This window comes from Anomaloglossus baeobatrachus, chromosome 8 (assembly GCF_048569485.1).
Source record: "Anomaloglossus baeobatrachus isolate aAnoBae1 chromosome 8, aAnoBae1.hap1, whole genome shotgun sequence".
Lineage (NCBI taxonomy): Eukaryota > Metazoa > Chordata > Amphibia > Anura > Aromobatidae > Anomaloglossus > Anomaloglossus baeobatrachus.
In genome coordinates this window covers 206,955,110-206,972,272 of record NC_134360.1, presented here as the reverse complement: position 1 = coordinate 206,972,272, position 17,163 = coordinate 206,955,110, and the positions used below count along the sequence as shown (strand labels likewise).

The following is a 17,163-nucleotide window of genomic DNA, read 5'->3' as shown; positions in this document are numbered from 1 at the left end:
GGTTTGTAGGCAAAAAAACCCCAAAATTGCCTGGATACAACCAAATAATAATAAAAATGGAGATTTTTTTCATAAGGAAAAAAGCTCACCAACCAGCGCTGAATAATAAGAATATTTGATATAATTAATTTTTTAATCGACAATATAAAAAATATTGACACTGCTACATAAGATAAGAAACAAAAACAAAAACAAAAAAATATAACCACGATAGTGCAATTTATGATATTTTCTCTTGGTTATATTTTTTTGTTTTTGTTTTTGTTTCTTATCTTATGTAGCAGTGTCAATATTTTTTATATTGTCGATTAAAAAATTAATTATATCAAATATTCTTATTATTCAGCGCTGGTTGGTGAGCTTTTTTCCTTATGAAAAAAATCTCCATTTTTATTATTATTTGCTCTTTGTTTTTATCCTAGGTTTTGTCTGTACATGGTTTCTCTTGTTTAAAATATCTTTTGTGAGATGCAAAGGAACCTTTTCACTTACATAGTTTTGTATAGGTGTCCACTATACAGGGTGGTCAAAAAGTAGGTGGACAGTATGTGTAATAGGGTTATCAAACATGGTGTAAAGTGAAGTTGACTCAGTTGCACTTAGCAACCAATCAGATTCCACCTTTCATTTTCCAAAGAGTCTGTGAAGAATGAAAAGTGGAATCTGATTGGTTGCTAAGGGCAACTAAGTCAGTTTCACTTTACACCATGTCTGATAACCCTATTATACATACTGTCCACCTACTTTTGTACCACCCTGTATTTACTAAATTTGATCATTTATTTCTCTTGGCATCTTGTCATTTATCTGGACAATGCATGTAACTATTTGAACTCCTTTTGCCAAAAATATACGAACACATTATGACGCCATTTATATTGACGCTGTATCTTGGTATTTTTGTGTTTACCTGTTGGCTGAACTATTTTTTTCTCCATGTTTTTACAAACAGGGCGCAGACAGAGGACCATACCCAAAGGGTCACATGGAGACAAAGCTAGCCTTGGGTGTCCCACAGTTTCAAAATCACAGCAAACCCTGAAGGTGCACAACTAGAAATTAGATTCGTGCACGTATCATTTACATTTATGAAACATCTATTGGGTAGGAGATAATGTCCCGATTTCTGGGATTCAGGCTCTGAGACCCCATTAATTCTAATACACACCCCCACTTCATTCATTCTCTATGGAACAGCTGACGGTAGCTGTGCGCTGTACTTGGCTATCTCTATTACTGTCATAGAGAATGAATGGAGCGGAGGTGTGCGTGCTCTGCAGAGCCCTTTTCTTAGGATGTCCCAGCGGTCAGACCCCCAACAACCTAAAAATGACTTTATCCTTTGGTAGAATTTTGTACAACCCCTTAAAGGCTCTTGTTACTTTATATCACTGCGCTGTATACATCACACGACTGACACTATTCATTTATTTTGAGCTCAATACTTATATTTTTTTTTGCAGTATTTTTATTCTCTGCACAAAAATTCCAAATTTCTGGGTAACATTTCTGTGTACCTCCATAGGTGGTTTTGTCTTGGATTTTTTGTATTTTTGCCAGGGACAATAGGCATCCGATTCTCTTATGCGAGAGCTTTGGATACTTTATACTAATGACACTGGGCTTAAACTTTGCTCCGATTGTGAGCTAAGTGTCACTCACCGTGATCCGATTCTCTCACAAGCAAGAATCGGATCACAGGTGTGGAGATGATGGAGAGATTAATTTCTCCATCTTCGCCATTGTCTATCTCACCGCATATAATCCGATGCGATCCCAGTGCAGCCCAATGTCTTGCACGCACTCATAGACTTGTATGGGTGCACACTGTCCAACATACGTTGCCAATCGCAGCCTGCAGAGATTTTTTTCTCATGCCGAATCAGCATGAGAAAACAAACTGCCATTCGGCACTGCCCCCATAGTATGATATTGGAGCGAGTGTTATCCAATAAAACATCATATAGCCTCGTCCAAGTTATACACTGGCCATATGCGAGTGTGACAAACACTAAATTCACCCCAAAAAACACAGAACAACCAGCAAAAAGTGAGCACACCACAGCCCTAAATTCACATCCTTCAGATTTCCACTTTGGATTTTTCTCTTGCCTGTGTAGATGAAATCTGGAAAATCTTATACCCACTTTGCTACTGCTAATTTTCTGCTCATAAATCCTGGTGGAAAATCATATCCACCCTATGGGAACTTATCGTTTTCGAAAAGTCCATACACTAATTATCATGCTGGTATATGTATTAGTAGCGCCCCACAGGGCAGGTGGTTAACCTACTCGTTGCCAGGCCGTTGAGGGTCGGGTCAGGCGATGTCACTGGTGGCCTTGCCCGGTTCCGTTGCCCCGAAGCATTCAGTAAAAGAAAGAGAAAGATGGGTGATTTGGAGAGTTTGTCGTGACGCCACCTGTGGTACGCAGCCAGGGAGTAGCCGCCGCTGCAGAATTCATCGCCGGGGCAGGTGTTACAGCAGCCGGGATGGTGTCGCTCTCCACAGGCTGAGCGGGCCCCGGGTGGATGACAAAGGGGAGAGGTGAGAGGTTGTGGCCGTCGTCGGCGCCAAAGTGCTGGGCAGCGACGCCGGTAAAGATGAGCTAACACAGTCTTTGCGGGTTCAAGGTGTTTTTTACTCACAACTTCAGTTGCCAGCCCAGTAGTACTGGTCACCACCCACCGTGATGGGCTCCAGTCAATCCCAAGCAAGTAAGGGTGCACCATCGGTGTTGGAAGAGAGAGAGAAAGAGTGTCCTTTTCCTAGGATGTCCCCCTCAGCAGTTAGGAACCCGGGCTGAGTTCCCGCTCCAAGCCCCGGGCCTAGTGAAGATCAAAGAGTTCCAGGAGTATCTTGTCAGAACTATGGTCCCAACTTGTCTGTCTGTACGAGTGTGTTGCGCCTACCTCTACCCCCAATGGTGCCCGCCCCCTGGCAGTTGCCCTAGTGACTGGAAAAGTCCCATGACTCTAAATGCCCACCCCCCGTTTGCCCCAAGACAGCTCCCCAGTGGGAAACACCTGACTGTATGTGAGATGAAACGTGGTGACACCGATGGTTAACCCCCCCTTACCTGAGATGGGTACCACACCTTAACTGAGGTGCAGTACCCTGTGGCGACCAGAGCCTCAGGGGCGCCACATATTGACACAGCATTCAGCTGTATTCTGTGCACAGTTATGATATCTTGTATGCAAACCTTGCATCCTTGTAATAACAAAGGGTGTGTGAGAGTACAAGCCATTTTGTATTATATAGAAACCATCTTGTCTTATAACTGAATGATGTCATAGGGTTCAGATAACACTGATGGGCGGGGAAGTTTCACATTTCTACACACACCTCTGGGGCTCTTATTGGTGCATGGTAATGTCTTTGTATGAGGTACTATATAAACTGGTCACATGATGTAATAAACCAGAATCTCTCAGTACACCATGCTGGGCTGTGCTGCATTGATTTCTCCAAGTGCTTGTAAAACAAATCTTATTAATTTGGAATTCCCAGGGCATAGAAGCAGAGTATTTCGCTCACAGGTAAAATCTACAGTTGGTCTGAATTGGAAAATGCAGCAAAATGTAATGCAGATTATTTAGCTGCAGAGACTGCAGAAAATGCATGCCCTGTGGACACTGCCTAAGGGCTTGTTCACACGACCATATTTTTGTATGTTATACGTGATTTTTTTCACTGACTAAATCTGCAAGTGAGAAAAAAATCATAGAATGCACTAGTTTCTTTCGTAAATGACACTTGGGCATTGAAGTCTATGGGTGCGCAAAAAAAAAATCAATTGCCATAGTATAGTATTAGATTTTTAAAGATACACTGCAATTCTGTAACATAGGAAACTGTAAATTGTCTTGTAAATGATTAGAGGGAATCTGTCAGCAGGTTTTTGCTACCTCATCTATTGTGAATGTCGTCTGTATGAGTGCTGTTTTGACGCTCCCTCTGTTGGCCAGGAATGGTAGTGGAGTTGAATCTGAGCCTGTGACTCAGACAGGTGTCGGCGTTAATTGGGAATTAGGGAAGTCATATTGCAGACAAGTCTGGTCTATATAGGAGAGCACTCTTTGCCTCGCTGGCGCCGGTTATAATTGTATATTCCTCAGTCTCTGTTCCTGGCTTGGAGTTCTGTCCGTCCCTGTTTCCCTGAGCAAGTCTTCTGCAGATAAGTTCTCAGTTTTTTTCTTGCTTCCTGGTTTACACCTTAGGGTGGTTATTTTCCTTGTTTTGCTTTGTATCTGTTTTCTTGCAGGTGAAGTTTGGTTTCTTTTTTGTGGTAAGCATGGGGGTTCCCCCTTTGCTAGCTCTCCTGCAGGAAAAGGGATTTTCTCCCTGTTCAACTTGACTATTTGCTCTTCTGTATTTTTGTGTGGTTTTTGGTATTTTGTTCTCCCATTATTTACAGGAGTACCTGATATAGTGGGGGTGAGGTCGTTCAATCTCCAGGGCCATTTTTTTACTATCAGGAGTTTGGTATTTTTCTATAGGGATTTTGCACTGACCACAATCGGTTTCCTTTCATTTTCTTTGTATCAAGTTAGTTGGGCCTCGCCTTTGCTGAATCTATTTTTCCTATCTGTGTATTGTGTTTTCTACATCACCGTAATCCTTATATGTGGGAGGCTATCTACTCCTTTGAGGACTACTCTGAGACAAGGTAGATTTCCTCATTTCTCTCTGTGAGGCGTAGCTAGTTTCTTAGGCTGTGTCGAGGCGTCTGGGTTGTTAGGAATGCTCCACGTGTGTTCTCCGTGTGCTATCCGTGATAACACACGGAGAAACGGTAATTTGCATACTCACGTGGTGCTTCCTGCTGTCCAGGGTACTGATCTTCGGTCTCCAGCCCTGCCAACTCCCCGATGCTGCTGCTTCCGGCCGCAGTGAAGTGAATATTAAATGAGCATAATGAGCGGCGGTCGGCAGCAAGTGACAGCAGCAGCAGAGACTGCAGGGCAGGAGATTGTGAGTAAAGATTTGTTATTTTTTTCTCTGATAAGTGAGTTTTCTCCGGCGCGTGTCACACGGGACCGCATCCACACTACATCCGTGTGGTACGGGTGCGGTCCGTGTGACACCCGTGCTGCTGGAGAAAAACGGACATGTCAGCGTGTTGAAAAACGTACACACATACAAATGGACACGGACACACGTTCTGTGTGGTTTTACGTGTGTGTGCCTGCTACAATAGGGTAGCATTGGTGTACATGTCTCCGTGCCGCCGGTACGTGCAAAAAATGTACCAAACACGTACCGGTGACATGAATGTGTGTCGGAGGCCTTCGGCTGTGTCGAGGCGTCTAGGTTTTTAGGAACGCTTCACGGCTACTTCTATTGTGTTCTGATAGTCAGGGGATTGCGGTCAGTTCAGGTTCCAACTACTCCTGTTTTCTTGGTGTTTTTTCATCAACGGGAGTTTTTTGTAATCTTCCATGGTTACCGGATCATAACACTCATCTGAGAGCAGCATGATGTAGATAAAGAGATCCTGAATCCAACGATTTATCACTTAAATTACTGGCTGCAGCCGTTCTGACACAATCAGAATTTTTAGATTTAGCCATGCAGCAGAGCCGAGCAAGCTGTCTCTGCCCACACCAGACTCTTCATAGAGATTGTACATTGACAGCAAAGTGTCAGTCAGAGGAGGGGGCGTGCTGGAGTGCCCTGCACTTGATTTTGTAGTCCCAGCACTGATAAGTCCTGCTGCTTAAACAAACAACAAATAAACAACAGATTGGACCTTGACAAAACAGGCATTCCTGAATTCTCTGTGTTAACCCTTGCAGCATGCGGTCTTCAGATTACATAGCAAAAACCTACTGACAGATTCCCTTTTTATAGCTGCTGTATAAAAAAAAAAAAAAAAAGAAAAAAAAACGGATTGCACAAAGATGACAAGTGAGAAAAGAAAATCGTCCCCCTTATCTGACGATTGTTTGTATACAAATCAACGCTTAGTATTGCTACGGTAAAGATAAATCTTGAAAATAATGGGCAACTGATACATATCGATGACAAAGTTGCATCATTTTTAATTATAAAGTGATTACTCCTATATTTACTAATGCATTATATATAATGGGTTTTATTTCACATTAACCATTGCATGCCCATAATAAATAACCTCTTCGGGGCTTGTCCTTTGTGTATTTCTCCCTCCCGCAGTCACAGAGCTCTCTCTTCCCCGTATGTATGTCTTGTTGTTGTACAGGCATATTCTTTTCAAATTATCCCAAGCTCCCTAATCTCCTCCCAGGCTCCTAATGATGAAGTCAGTAATAGGATTGGGGGTATTAATTTGGGACAGTAATGCCAGCTGCATGGCTTATGGGTGAGGGGTGACCTTGTGGGCTGCCCAGCCTGCGCTGGCTTTGATCTGATCTCTAGGGAACGTGAGTTGGCTTTCCCCAGAGTGGCGTAGTCCCTCTGTGGGACGCCGATCATCCCCTGGGCATTTTTGGGACACAATGGCAGGGGCACTGGATGCAGTACTGGCGAGGGCCAAGGATGTGTGCAAGAGGAATGGTCTACTTATTCTCTCTGTGCTATCGGTTATTGTGGGATGCCTCTTGGGATTCTTCCTTAGGACACGGCGTCTCTCTGAGCAGGTCAGTATTATGCAATATGAGTAATACATTGTCCACATTGTGTATTTGGAAGGGATTACACGTCCCCAAATACAAGAATAGCAGAATATTGAGCAAATGTAATGACGTGCCCTGGATGTGTGGACGGTTGTGCTGTACATAGGGGTAACCTTCTAATCCAATGGTTAAATCATGTATGCCATTTCATTATATAATGTATCTATATCTGTATTTCATACGCTCCTCCCAATTGTTGTGATCAAAATGGCTAGGGACGTAATCATTTAGGGTGGAGCTTGCAGAGGTGATGACTGGACGGGATCTTAAGAGCGGGGGAAAATATTGTCATTTCCAAATTTAGAGGCACGTCATCTTCAAATGTGATCCCTTCCGGGGTCCATTACAGATTCCAGATTTGTTTTTCCCAAAAAAATGTTTGTTTTTTTTCATTTAAATTTCTATGTTATGTAAACAAGTTTCAATCAGCTGCTAAATTTTGCAAGAATTGCAACTGGATCATTCATTCATTCATTCATTCATTGTGACTTTTGCATTTTGGTTTTATCTACAGTGTTTCATCTTGTCATATAATTTTCATATATAGTGAGATATATGGGTGGCACGGTGGCTCAGTGGTTAGCACTGTACAGAGGGCAGCACGGTGGGTCAGTGGTTAGCACTGTACAGTGGGCAGCATGGTGGCTCAGTGGTTAGCACTGTACAGTGGGCAGCACGGTGTGTCAGTGGTTAACACTGTACAATGGGCAGCATGGTTCCTTAGTGGTTACCACTGTACAGTGGGCAGCACATTAGCTGAGTAGTTAACACTGTACAGTGGGTAGCACAGTGCCTTAGTAGTTAGCACTGTACAGTGGTTAGCACGGTGGCTCAGTAGTTAGCACTGTACAGTGGGCAGCACGGTGCCTTAGTGGTTAGCACTGTACAGTGGGCAGCACAGTGGCTCAGTGGTTAGCACTGTACAGTGGGCAGCACGGTGGCTCAGTGGTTAGCACTGTACAGTGGGCAGCACGGTGGCTCAGTGGTTAGCACTGTACAGTGGGCAGCACGGTGCCTTAGTGGTTCGTGCTGTTGCTTTGCAGCGCTGGGGTCTTGGGTTCATATCCCACCAAGGACTACATCTATAAAGAGTTTGTATGTTCTCCCCGTGTTTGCATGGGTTTCCTCCCACACTCTAAAGAAAGGGCCGGAGCAGAAAAAATGAGTAAAGGCCCACATGACGGGGGTTGGCCCATGAGGGAATGTAAGGGGAGTGGTAGGGGACAGGGCAAAAGGTGATTGGGAGGGGCGTTGGACATGGGGGCATAAAAAGGAAAAGTGCAGGAAAAGAGGCCATTTTGGGGTGCCCAAAGACTGGACTCCTGCCCACCCGCCCTCCTTTGGGGATTCTTGAAAAGTTATACAAAAAAAAAGAGGTAGAGGGGAGCCAGCACAATCTGAAAATGGCATGCATCATATAAAAAGTGCAAAATCACAGATTTATTCCAACTGTACTGTAATATAAATGAGATTTTTAGCAAATAATTGATCAATTAAAAAAAAAGAGGTGTAAGAGTTCTTTGGTCATGGTTGGGGGTTGTTTTGGGGTACTTCATGTCACAGTGGTCATGGTGGTGCGGTGGGGTACTTGGAGTTGGTAAAGTGGGTGTTGGGGCGGATTTCTATGGATAATTCCCTCCTGGATGGAATTGAGGTATTGGTTATTTGGCACTTAATGGGGCTCTGTGCAGGGGTGTGCCTTGGGAGCTGGTAGTTACACATTTTGGGCCACTTATTGTGGTATGGTGCCCTCGAGCTGGGGGTTCATGGCTGAGAGTAAACTACCTTGTAATTTAGTGGTATGTGCCGGTCTGGTAGCCCCAATTTTGGTTATTTATATTGTTAATTTATGTTAATAAAATGGCCGCTGCGGCCAAATTTATCCTAAGACGGTGTAGTCTGGTTATTTATATAGTATACCTGGCGAAGGGGGGTTATGGGTAAGTAAACAGAAAAGTAAAAGGTATGGATGGAGAAAATTGGGCCATACACTGTCAAGACATACTGATAGGGAATTTAGATTGTGAGCCCCAATGGGGACAGTGATGATGATGTATGTAAAGCGCTGTGGAATTAATAGCGCTATATAAGAGAATAAATATTATATCAGGGGTGGACATATCATTGGTGCAAGGGGGCCAAGAGGTTATGGGGCCCATTTATACCTCTAAAGTAGATGGAATTGTGTATTTTGATGAGCTCTTGGACTATAAAGGGCCCATATATTGTTGTTTCACATGGGTCCCTATTCTGTCCGGGTCCACCAGCGGAGCGATCAAATATATATATATATATATATATATATATATACACATACATACATACATACGTATATATATATATATATGTGTATGTTTGTATGTATAATATATATATATATATATATGAGAATTACGGTATACTATTTCTTCACCGTTATCACTTTGCCAAAAATGCTGTTGGCACAGCTGCTTCCCCCGCGCATCAGCTCAAGGAGATTGGCCTACATATTGCACTACTGAGCGCTTATGACCTTCTATGGATCTTGATATTTTTCAAGATATAGTGCAGTTCGCAGTTTGATCATTAAATCGGGCCAAAATATTGTGAAATTTCGGCATAAAATACATCAGATTTTGTGCTGTCAGTGTCTTATTTTGTACGGTCATGTTTACTATAATTGGATATATGAGTATATACAGGGGCGGACATATCATTGGTGTAAACTCGGGCCCAAGAGGTTGAGGGCCCATTTTTACCTCCAAAGCAGGAAGAATTGGCCATTTTCATGAGCTCTTGGGCTGTAAAGGGCCCATATATTATTCTTGCACAGGGGCCCTTTTTTGCCTGTGTCCCCCAGTGGGTATACACATAGCAAAAAAATAATCTGGGTCTCAAAATATGTGAAAACCAGCTAAACGTTTAATGTCTTATTGTCTGATAGGTCGGCAGAATAAGGTCACTCATGGCCATCACAAGAGCCTGAGATTTCCGACCCCTCTGTGCACCACCAACAAGATCTCATAAATCACTTAACTATATTAGGCCGTCACGTGAAAAGAAATGTGTGAACGACTTCTCCTCTTGTGCTCTTCTCTTGTGACCCTGACGGACCTCTCTTTGTCTTGTACAGGAGATTAATTACTTCCAGTTTCCTGGAGAACTCCTTATGCGGATGCTGAAGATGCTCATCCTGCCCCTGGTGGTGTCGAGGTAAAAGGAAATATTCTTGCGCCTCCTTTATTTTTGGAATTATTGGATTTTTATTTTTTTTTTTTTACAGTCTTTTTGTGTGGTTTATATATTTTTGCAGATGTAACATGTTATGGTGTAAAAGTTTTGGAACACGTTGTTGTCTCGTGCATAGTGGTGGGACACATCACTACTATGGAGCCCTATAACTGTGGTGGCCGGGGTCAGCTCACACCATCACCACCAGTACTTGCCATTGTCTTAAGATCTGCAGCACTGTTGGAACCATTTATAACTGTCATGGCTGTCTCTGCTATATGAGACTTGTGACAGATTCGAGACTTGAGGGTCATTTCCATTCTTGACTCTCAATATCAAACATGTTTTCCTTTCCTTTGGCAGCCGTAGGGTTAATGTCATTATTCCTTTCCAGCAAGCAGGCTATTTAGCAGCTTAGGGTTTTTCCGGTTTGGGACCACTCTCAGTTCCTTTATATATCCTCTGCTACCAGCAGAGGGTGCCAGTTATTCTCTTTGACATTTAGATGCTGGTCCTGGAGGTGGAAGGAGCTGCTGTAAACCGCTATTGAAGTTGCTGGTATGGCTGCAGTCTTGGTGCTGATTGTAGCAGTCTGTTGTTGTTTCCCCCTGTCTGTATTTCTTTCTTGGTGTGTTGTTCTAGTGCAGTGGTGGGACTAGAGTCCCTCACCTGCTCACTCCTTAGCCAAGGACAATTGTGGGGTCTTTTCAGGGCTTCAGGTTCCTGCTCGGCGACAGGTGAGGAGCCTGTATTGGCTAGGACTGCAGGGTACAGTGGCAAGCAAGTAAAGGAGGTGTCCATCTTCCCTGTCACTAGTCCTAGGGCCCTCCATTGTTAAAATGTCCCCAGTGTACACCTTGTTTGTTGTGGTGTAACCCCTATTGTGTGTTTTGGCTCATGCTGGACCATCCCTATTCCGTGGCATGACAAAAACACAAGGTTCCTTCATTACTCCTAATTTTGAGGGATGTGGGGTTACATGGGCGGCCATTGGATTAGCAGAGATGTGTGACACTGCCGAAATGATGGGTTTAAGCTGATTTCCGTACTGTAAATTGAAAAAGTAATTTGCTGTGCTCACCTTTGAACAGACTTTTTTGTAATGTGCTCAATGGACACTGTTCAATAATAACCATCTTGCCTGTGCACAACAAAAATTTTTCACATGGATTGATGAAAAATATTGCATTTACAAACCCAACCAGTGCACATTAAAAATGGGCATCTCCTGCACTTGTCCACAAATCTCACATGGGCGCCACATTCAACCTCCCTTGAAATGTGCAGTGAAGAGCAGGTGTATGATTCTCGACTTTGCAAAACCGGAGAGACTGAACGTTATTGCATAATTTTTCAATTGATTTTATGGTGAAACAGAAATCTAAAAGCCAAAAAAAGGTTCATCTTAGGCCCCCTTCACACGTCCGTGTCTCCGGTACGTGCTAGGTCCGTGCCCGTATGTACCGGAGACACGGGCACACGTATACCCATTAAAATCAATGGGTATATGTGCACTCACGTGTTCTGCCAGTGGCCCGTGCCTCCGTGTGGAGCAGACGTGTGCCGTGTGCTCCACACGGATGCATGTCAGTGTAATACTTATTCTATGTTCTGAGGATTTCGATAGCGTAGGGCAATGACAATCAGAGACGAGTTCCGGGTACAAGATGTTTTATAGTATGTCACCACGGTAGAAACAGAACAAACACAACAATACAATAACACAGACAATACTTTCCGGAATGGACGCGCAGGGGATTCCCGGGACCACGCACCGGACTCCCCCAGGGAGACCACCGGAGCGAACCCCTATACAGGGACTGTCCGGCAATCTACCCCGGAAGGCCTAAATGCGCAGCGGCCGGGATAAGGAGCAAGCGGTAAAGTCAATGAGTGTCCGTACGGAAATGTTTGTCCAAAATGGTTACGAACCACAAAGAGAACCAGGCGGAGTGCTGACCGAAGATGGTAAACGGAATCCGGGCACAGCCTTGAGAGCCGGGTACAGTCCAGAATCAATCGGTAGGTAGTCTTCTTAGGGGAATCCAGAGGCAATCCGGAATAAGCAGCAAAACACAGCAGGAGCACACAGCAGGCAGTATACTCAGGCACTGGACTGGGCTGGGAGGCGGCCTTTTAAGCCGCTGGACAGGAAGTAGGGCAACAGAACGGTAACCTCCATGTTAACCGAGGGCAAGGGCAGTCAAAAGAGAACTGGAAAACCTGGAAACCTGACATTACTCCCCCCCCAGAGACGGCCTCAGGACGGATCAGGGCCAGGTTTGTCCGGGTACCGGCGATGAAACTGAGCAATCTTCCGGGGTGCCCGAATGTTACCCACCGGTTCCCAGGAATCGTCCTCGGGGGCGTACCCCTGCCAACGTACCAGATACTGAAGCCGACGACGATGGAGCCGGGAGTCAATAATGTCCTCAACCACGAACTGCTCCTCGCCGTCGACCATCACAGGCGGAGGAGGAGGCACAATACGACCATGAAACGTATTAGGGGAAACGGGTTTGAGGAGAGACACATGAAAGACCGGGTGTACCTTTAGATGGTGCGGTAACCGTAGCCGACAGGCCACAGGGCTCACGATCCCGGTGATTTTATACGGACCGATGAATTTTTGTCCCAGTTTCTGCGAAGGAACACCCAATCTCAGGTTTTTGGTGGATAACCATACAGAGTCCCCTACCTTATACATGGGTGCCGGTTTCCAGTGAGTGTCCGCCGACCTCTTGTAACGCTCCTGGGCCGTAGCTACGGTGTTCTTTAGAACCTCCAGATTTTGTCGTAGTTCTGTCACTCTGTCCTCCACCGCTGGTACCGAAACCGCAACCGGTGACCTAGGCAAAATAGTCGGATGGTAACCCAGGTTAGCGAAAAAGGGCGTTACCTTAGTGGAGCTGCTCTGAGTGTTGTTGTAGGAGAACTCCGCCAACGGAAGCATCTTCATCCAATCGTCTTGGAGATGGCTGACATAACAGCGAAGGTATTGTTCCAGGGTTTGATTCGTCCGTTCGGTTTGTCCATTTGTCTGAGGATGGTATGCAGAAGACAAACAGACATCAATCTGGAGTGCCGTACAAAACCCCTTCCAGAATCTAGACGTGAACTGCACGCCCCGATCGGAGATGATCTCATCCGGTACCCCATGCAATCGGAATACGTTCTGGACAACCAAATCCACTGTCTCTGCGGCTGAGGGAAGACCGGTACACGGAATGAAGTGAGCAGCTTTAGTCAATCGATCCACCACCACTAAAATGGTATTATGCCCGCCTGAGACTGGCAACTCCACAATAAAATCCATGGAGATAGACCCCCAAGGGCGAGATGGCACGGGTAACGGTTGGAGGAGTCCCGTAGGAGCCACACGAGGGACCTTGCACCGGGCACAAACCACGCATGAGTGGACATAGTCCTTTACATCCTTTAGACAGGTAGGCCACCAGAAAAACCGGCTCAGAAATTCCTGCGTCTTCTGTACCCCCCTATGACCGGCCAACACGGAGTCATGAACCAACTTGAGAACCCGAAGTCTTACGGCCTCCGGGACATAAATGCGTCGTTCTCTTAACCACACCCCATTCCGAAGAACAAGAGTTACATCATTCGGGGGGGCAGCAAGAAATACATCACCATCATAGGCCAGCTTGATGTCCTTCCACAAGTCCTGGTCCTGGATTACTCCAACGAAATTGGCATCTGATAACACGGTCTGCGACGGGGTTCCAGGCACGGAGTCCACGGCAGGGATTCGGGACAAGGCATCGGCTTTCCCATTACGTGAACCTGGACGGTATGTAACAACAAAATTGAATTGGTTAAGGAATAGGCTCCAACGGGCTTGTCGTGGAGACAGGCACCTGGCAGACTTAAGAAATTCCAGATTACGATGATCTGTGAGTACTATCACTTGCTGCGCGGCTCCCTGTAAGTGGTGTCTCCATTCCTTGAAGGCGGCAATAATCGCCAATAATTCCTTATCCGCAATGTCGTAGTTCCTTTCCGCAGGGGACAACCTGCGGGAGAAGAAGGCACACGGATGCAGGAGACTCTTGTCCCCGGTCCTTTGAGAAAGAATGGCCCCTAATGCGTAGTCGGAAGCGTCGACCTCCACGATGAAGGGAAGTGCGGGATTCGGATGCACTAGTATGGGTGCTGAGGTAAAACATCCCTTGAGACGATGGAACGCTTCCTGAGCCTGGGCGGACCATACAAACTTCTGTCCTTTCTTAGTCAACAGGGTGATGGGACGAACAATCTCTGAAAAGTTACGGATAAAGCGTCGGTAAAAGTTGGCAAAACCGACAAAGCGTTGTACCTCTTTGATGTTTCCCGGTTCCGGCCAGTCGAGAATGGCTTGTATCTTGCTAGATTCCATGTTCAGTCCCTGAGGAGAGATGACATAACCTAAGAATTGTATTTGTGAGCAGTGGAACTCACATTTCTCCAGTTTAATGTACAGGTGGTTGTCCCTCAGCCGGGTAAGTACGGTCTTGACGTGCTCCTGGTGTTCCTGGAGAGAATCAGAAAAGATTAGAATATCATCCAGATAGATCACCATGAATTGGTCCATGATATCCCTGAAAATATCATTAACTAGATGTTGAAATGCCGCAGGAGCGTTACAAAGTCCAAAAGGCATCACTAAATACTCAAAATGTCCGTACCGACATCGGAACGCGGTCTTCCACTCGTCTCCGGGACGTATACGAAGCAGATTATATGCCCCACGGAGGTCCAATTTGGTGAATATCTTTGCCTGTTGGACTCTCTCCAATAGCTCCGGAATCAACGGTAACGGATACCGGTTCCGGATGGTTATTTTATTCAGTTCCCGGTAGTCAATACAGGGTCTCAGAGTCCCCTCCTTCTTTTTCACAAAAAAGATGGGTGCCCCTGCGGGCGAGGTAGACGGGCGAATAAATCCCTTGGCCAGGCTTTCATCAATATACTCCTTTAGGGCTTCTAGCTCAGGTGCCGCCAACGGGTAAACATGACCAAACGGGATTTCTGCCCCTGGGAGTAAGTCTATGGGGCAATCATACGGTCTATGCGGAGGAAGCCGATCGGCCTTTCTTTTGTCGCATATGTCAGCGAAGTCACGATAAACCGAGGGTAAAACGGGTACCTGTACCGTGCCTTCTGCATGTGGTGTTACCGGAACCGGAACAGTTGGACAAATGGCCGGATCACTCTGCGGTGGGAAGGATATCTCCTTAGTTTCCCAATTGATGACCGGATTTGTAGACCGTAGCCACGGAATACCTAGAATAATCGGAAAATGTGGAGAAGAGATCATCATGAAAATAAGAGTCTCCTGCTGACCTGGTTTCATCATGCATTCTAGCGGTACTGTTTCCCGATCCACTGGTCCAGATGTTAACGGAGATCCGTCTACCGTCTCCATGGTAACCGGTGAGGATCTTTGCTGAGTCCGGATACCGTGTTTACTAGCAAAAGAAAAGTCCATGAAATTTCCCCCTGCCCCAGAGTCTATCATTGCAGAGGTAGGAATTAGCTGTCCCTCCCACCGGATCTGAATGGGGAGTGAACAATGGGTATATTTCCCTTCTGAGTCCTTCGGTGAGGTAGACATTACAGTCAAGGGAAATACCGCATCCAAGTGTCCACTTGCCTCAGAGATATCAGACTCTGCGTCCGTGTTATCACACTCTGCCATGGCTGCCAATACCTTATTTGAGCGATTCGGACGTTTCGGGCAGTCGATTAAAAAATGGTCCGATTGACCGCAGTAGAAACACAAACGCTCACGGAGCCGGTGTTCACGACGTTCGTTGGTCTCTCGCTTTTGTAGAGAGTCCACTTGCATAGGAACGTCCTCAGCCTCCCGTGGCGTCCTGAAAGCAGGTTCTCTGGAAGGAAATGTATTATTATTTATACGGTTTATAGCTGCCCATTTTTCCTGTCTACGTTCCGTTAAACGGGTATCTATGCGCACACAGTGCTGGAGAAACAGGTCAAAATCCCCTGGGGATTCGGAACGGGCTAACTCGTCCTTGATGGTACCGGACAAACCCTTTCTGAAAACGGACAATAATGCATTGTTTCCCCAGTCGGTGTCTACCACTAACCTCCTGAACTCAGTGGCGTATTCAATGACAGAGCGCTTTCCCTGACGTAAGGAAAGGAGAGCAGATTCAGCGGTAGCACGGCGATTCGGATCATCAAACATCTGCGCCATTGCGTTCAGAAAGTCATCTAGGTGATTTAAACGGATGTCCCGGTTTTCTATCATAGGATTAGCCCAAGCCAGTGCTCGTGAGGTTAATAACATGATGATACATAACACCTTTGACCGGTCAGAACGGTAATAATCAGCATGTACATCGAAAAACAGTATACATTGGTTAATAAATCCACGGAACTGACTACGATCACCATTAAAACGGAATGGGGGTAACCTAGGCATACCGGCAGCTGGTACGGACGTAGTGGGGACGGCTTCCTGAGCCTCCACTCTGACTTGCAAATCCTGTATAGCCGGACCCAGTACCTGGTGATCATGGCCCAGCTGCGCTTCCACATCTCTAAGCTTAGTCTGCACCACCTCCATCTCCTGCTGCAGGGAGTTAATCATGGAGAACAGCTGATCTACTCGTGTCTCAGTCATTGCCCCAGCGAAATCCTCTAATGGCCTGAGTATAATGTAATACTTATTCTATGTTCTGAGGATTTCGATAGCGTAGGGCAATGACAATCAGAGACGAGTTCCGGGTACAAGATGTTTTATAGTATGTCACCACGGTAGAAACAGAACAAACACAACAATACAATAACACAGACAATACTTTCCGGAATGGACGCGCAGGGGATTCCCGGGACCACGCACCGGACTCCCCCAGGGAGACCACCGGAGCGAACCCCTATACAGGGACTGTCCGGCAATCTACCCCGGAAGGCCTAAATGCGCAGCGGCCGGGATAAGGAGCAAGCGGTAAAGTCAATGAGTGTCCGTACGGAAATGTTTGTCCAAAATGGTTACGAACCACAAAGAGAACCAGGCGGAGTGCTGACCGAAGATGGTAAACGGAATCCGGGCACAGCCTTGAGAGCCGGGTACAGTCCAGAATCAATCGGTAGGTAGTCTTCTTAGGGGAATCCAGAGGCAATCCGGAATAAGCAGCAAAACACAGCAGGAGCACACAGCAGGCAGTATACTCAGGCACTGGACTGGGCTGGGAGGCGGCCTTTTAAGCCGCTGGACAGGAAGTAGGGCAACAGAACGGTAACCTCCATGTTAACCGAGGGCAAGGGCAGTCA

General features: G+C 45.9%; 1 protein-coding gene across 3 annotated transcripts in view; it reads left to right on the top strand.

Moving 5' to 3' along the window:
* Positions 1–968: 968 nt before the first annotated feature.
* SLC1A7 (solute carrier family 1 member 7) overlaps positions 969–17,163 on the top strand; it is a 149,598-nt gene continuing 133,403 nt past the window's right edge. For 2 of the 3 annotated variants that reach the window (XM_075320100.1, XM_075320099.1), the window contains exons 1-2: positions 6,310–6,624; positions 9,773–9,852. In XM_075320100.1, coding sequence (XP_075176215.1) covers positions 6,484–6,624; positions 9,773–9,852 — 221 coding nt within the window. In that variant the 5' untranslated portion in view covers positions 6,310–6,483. Of the gene's footprint in view, positions 1,045–6,309; positions 6,625–9,772; positions 9,853–17,163 lie in introns of those variants that run through there. The other variant, XM_075320098.1, reaches the window with a different exon arrangement.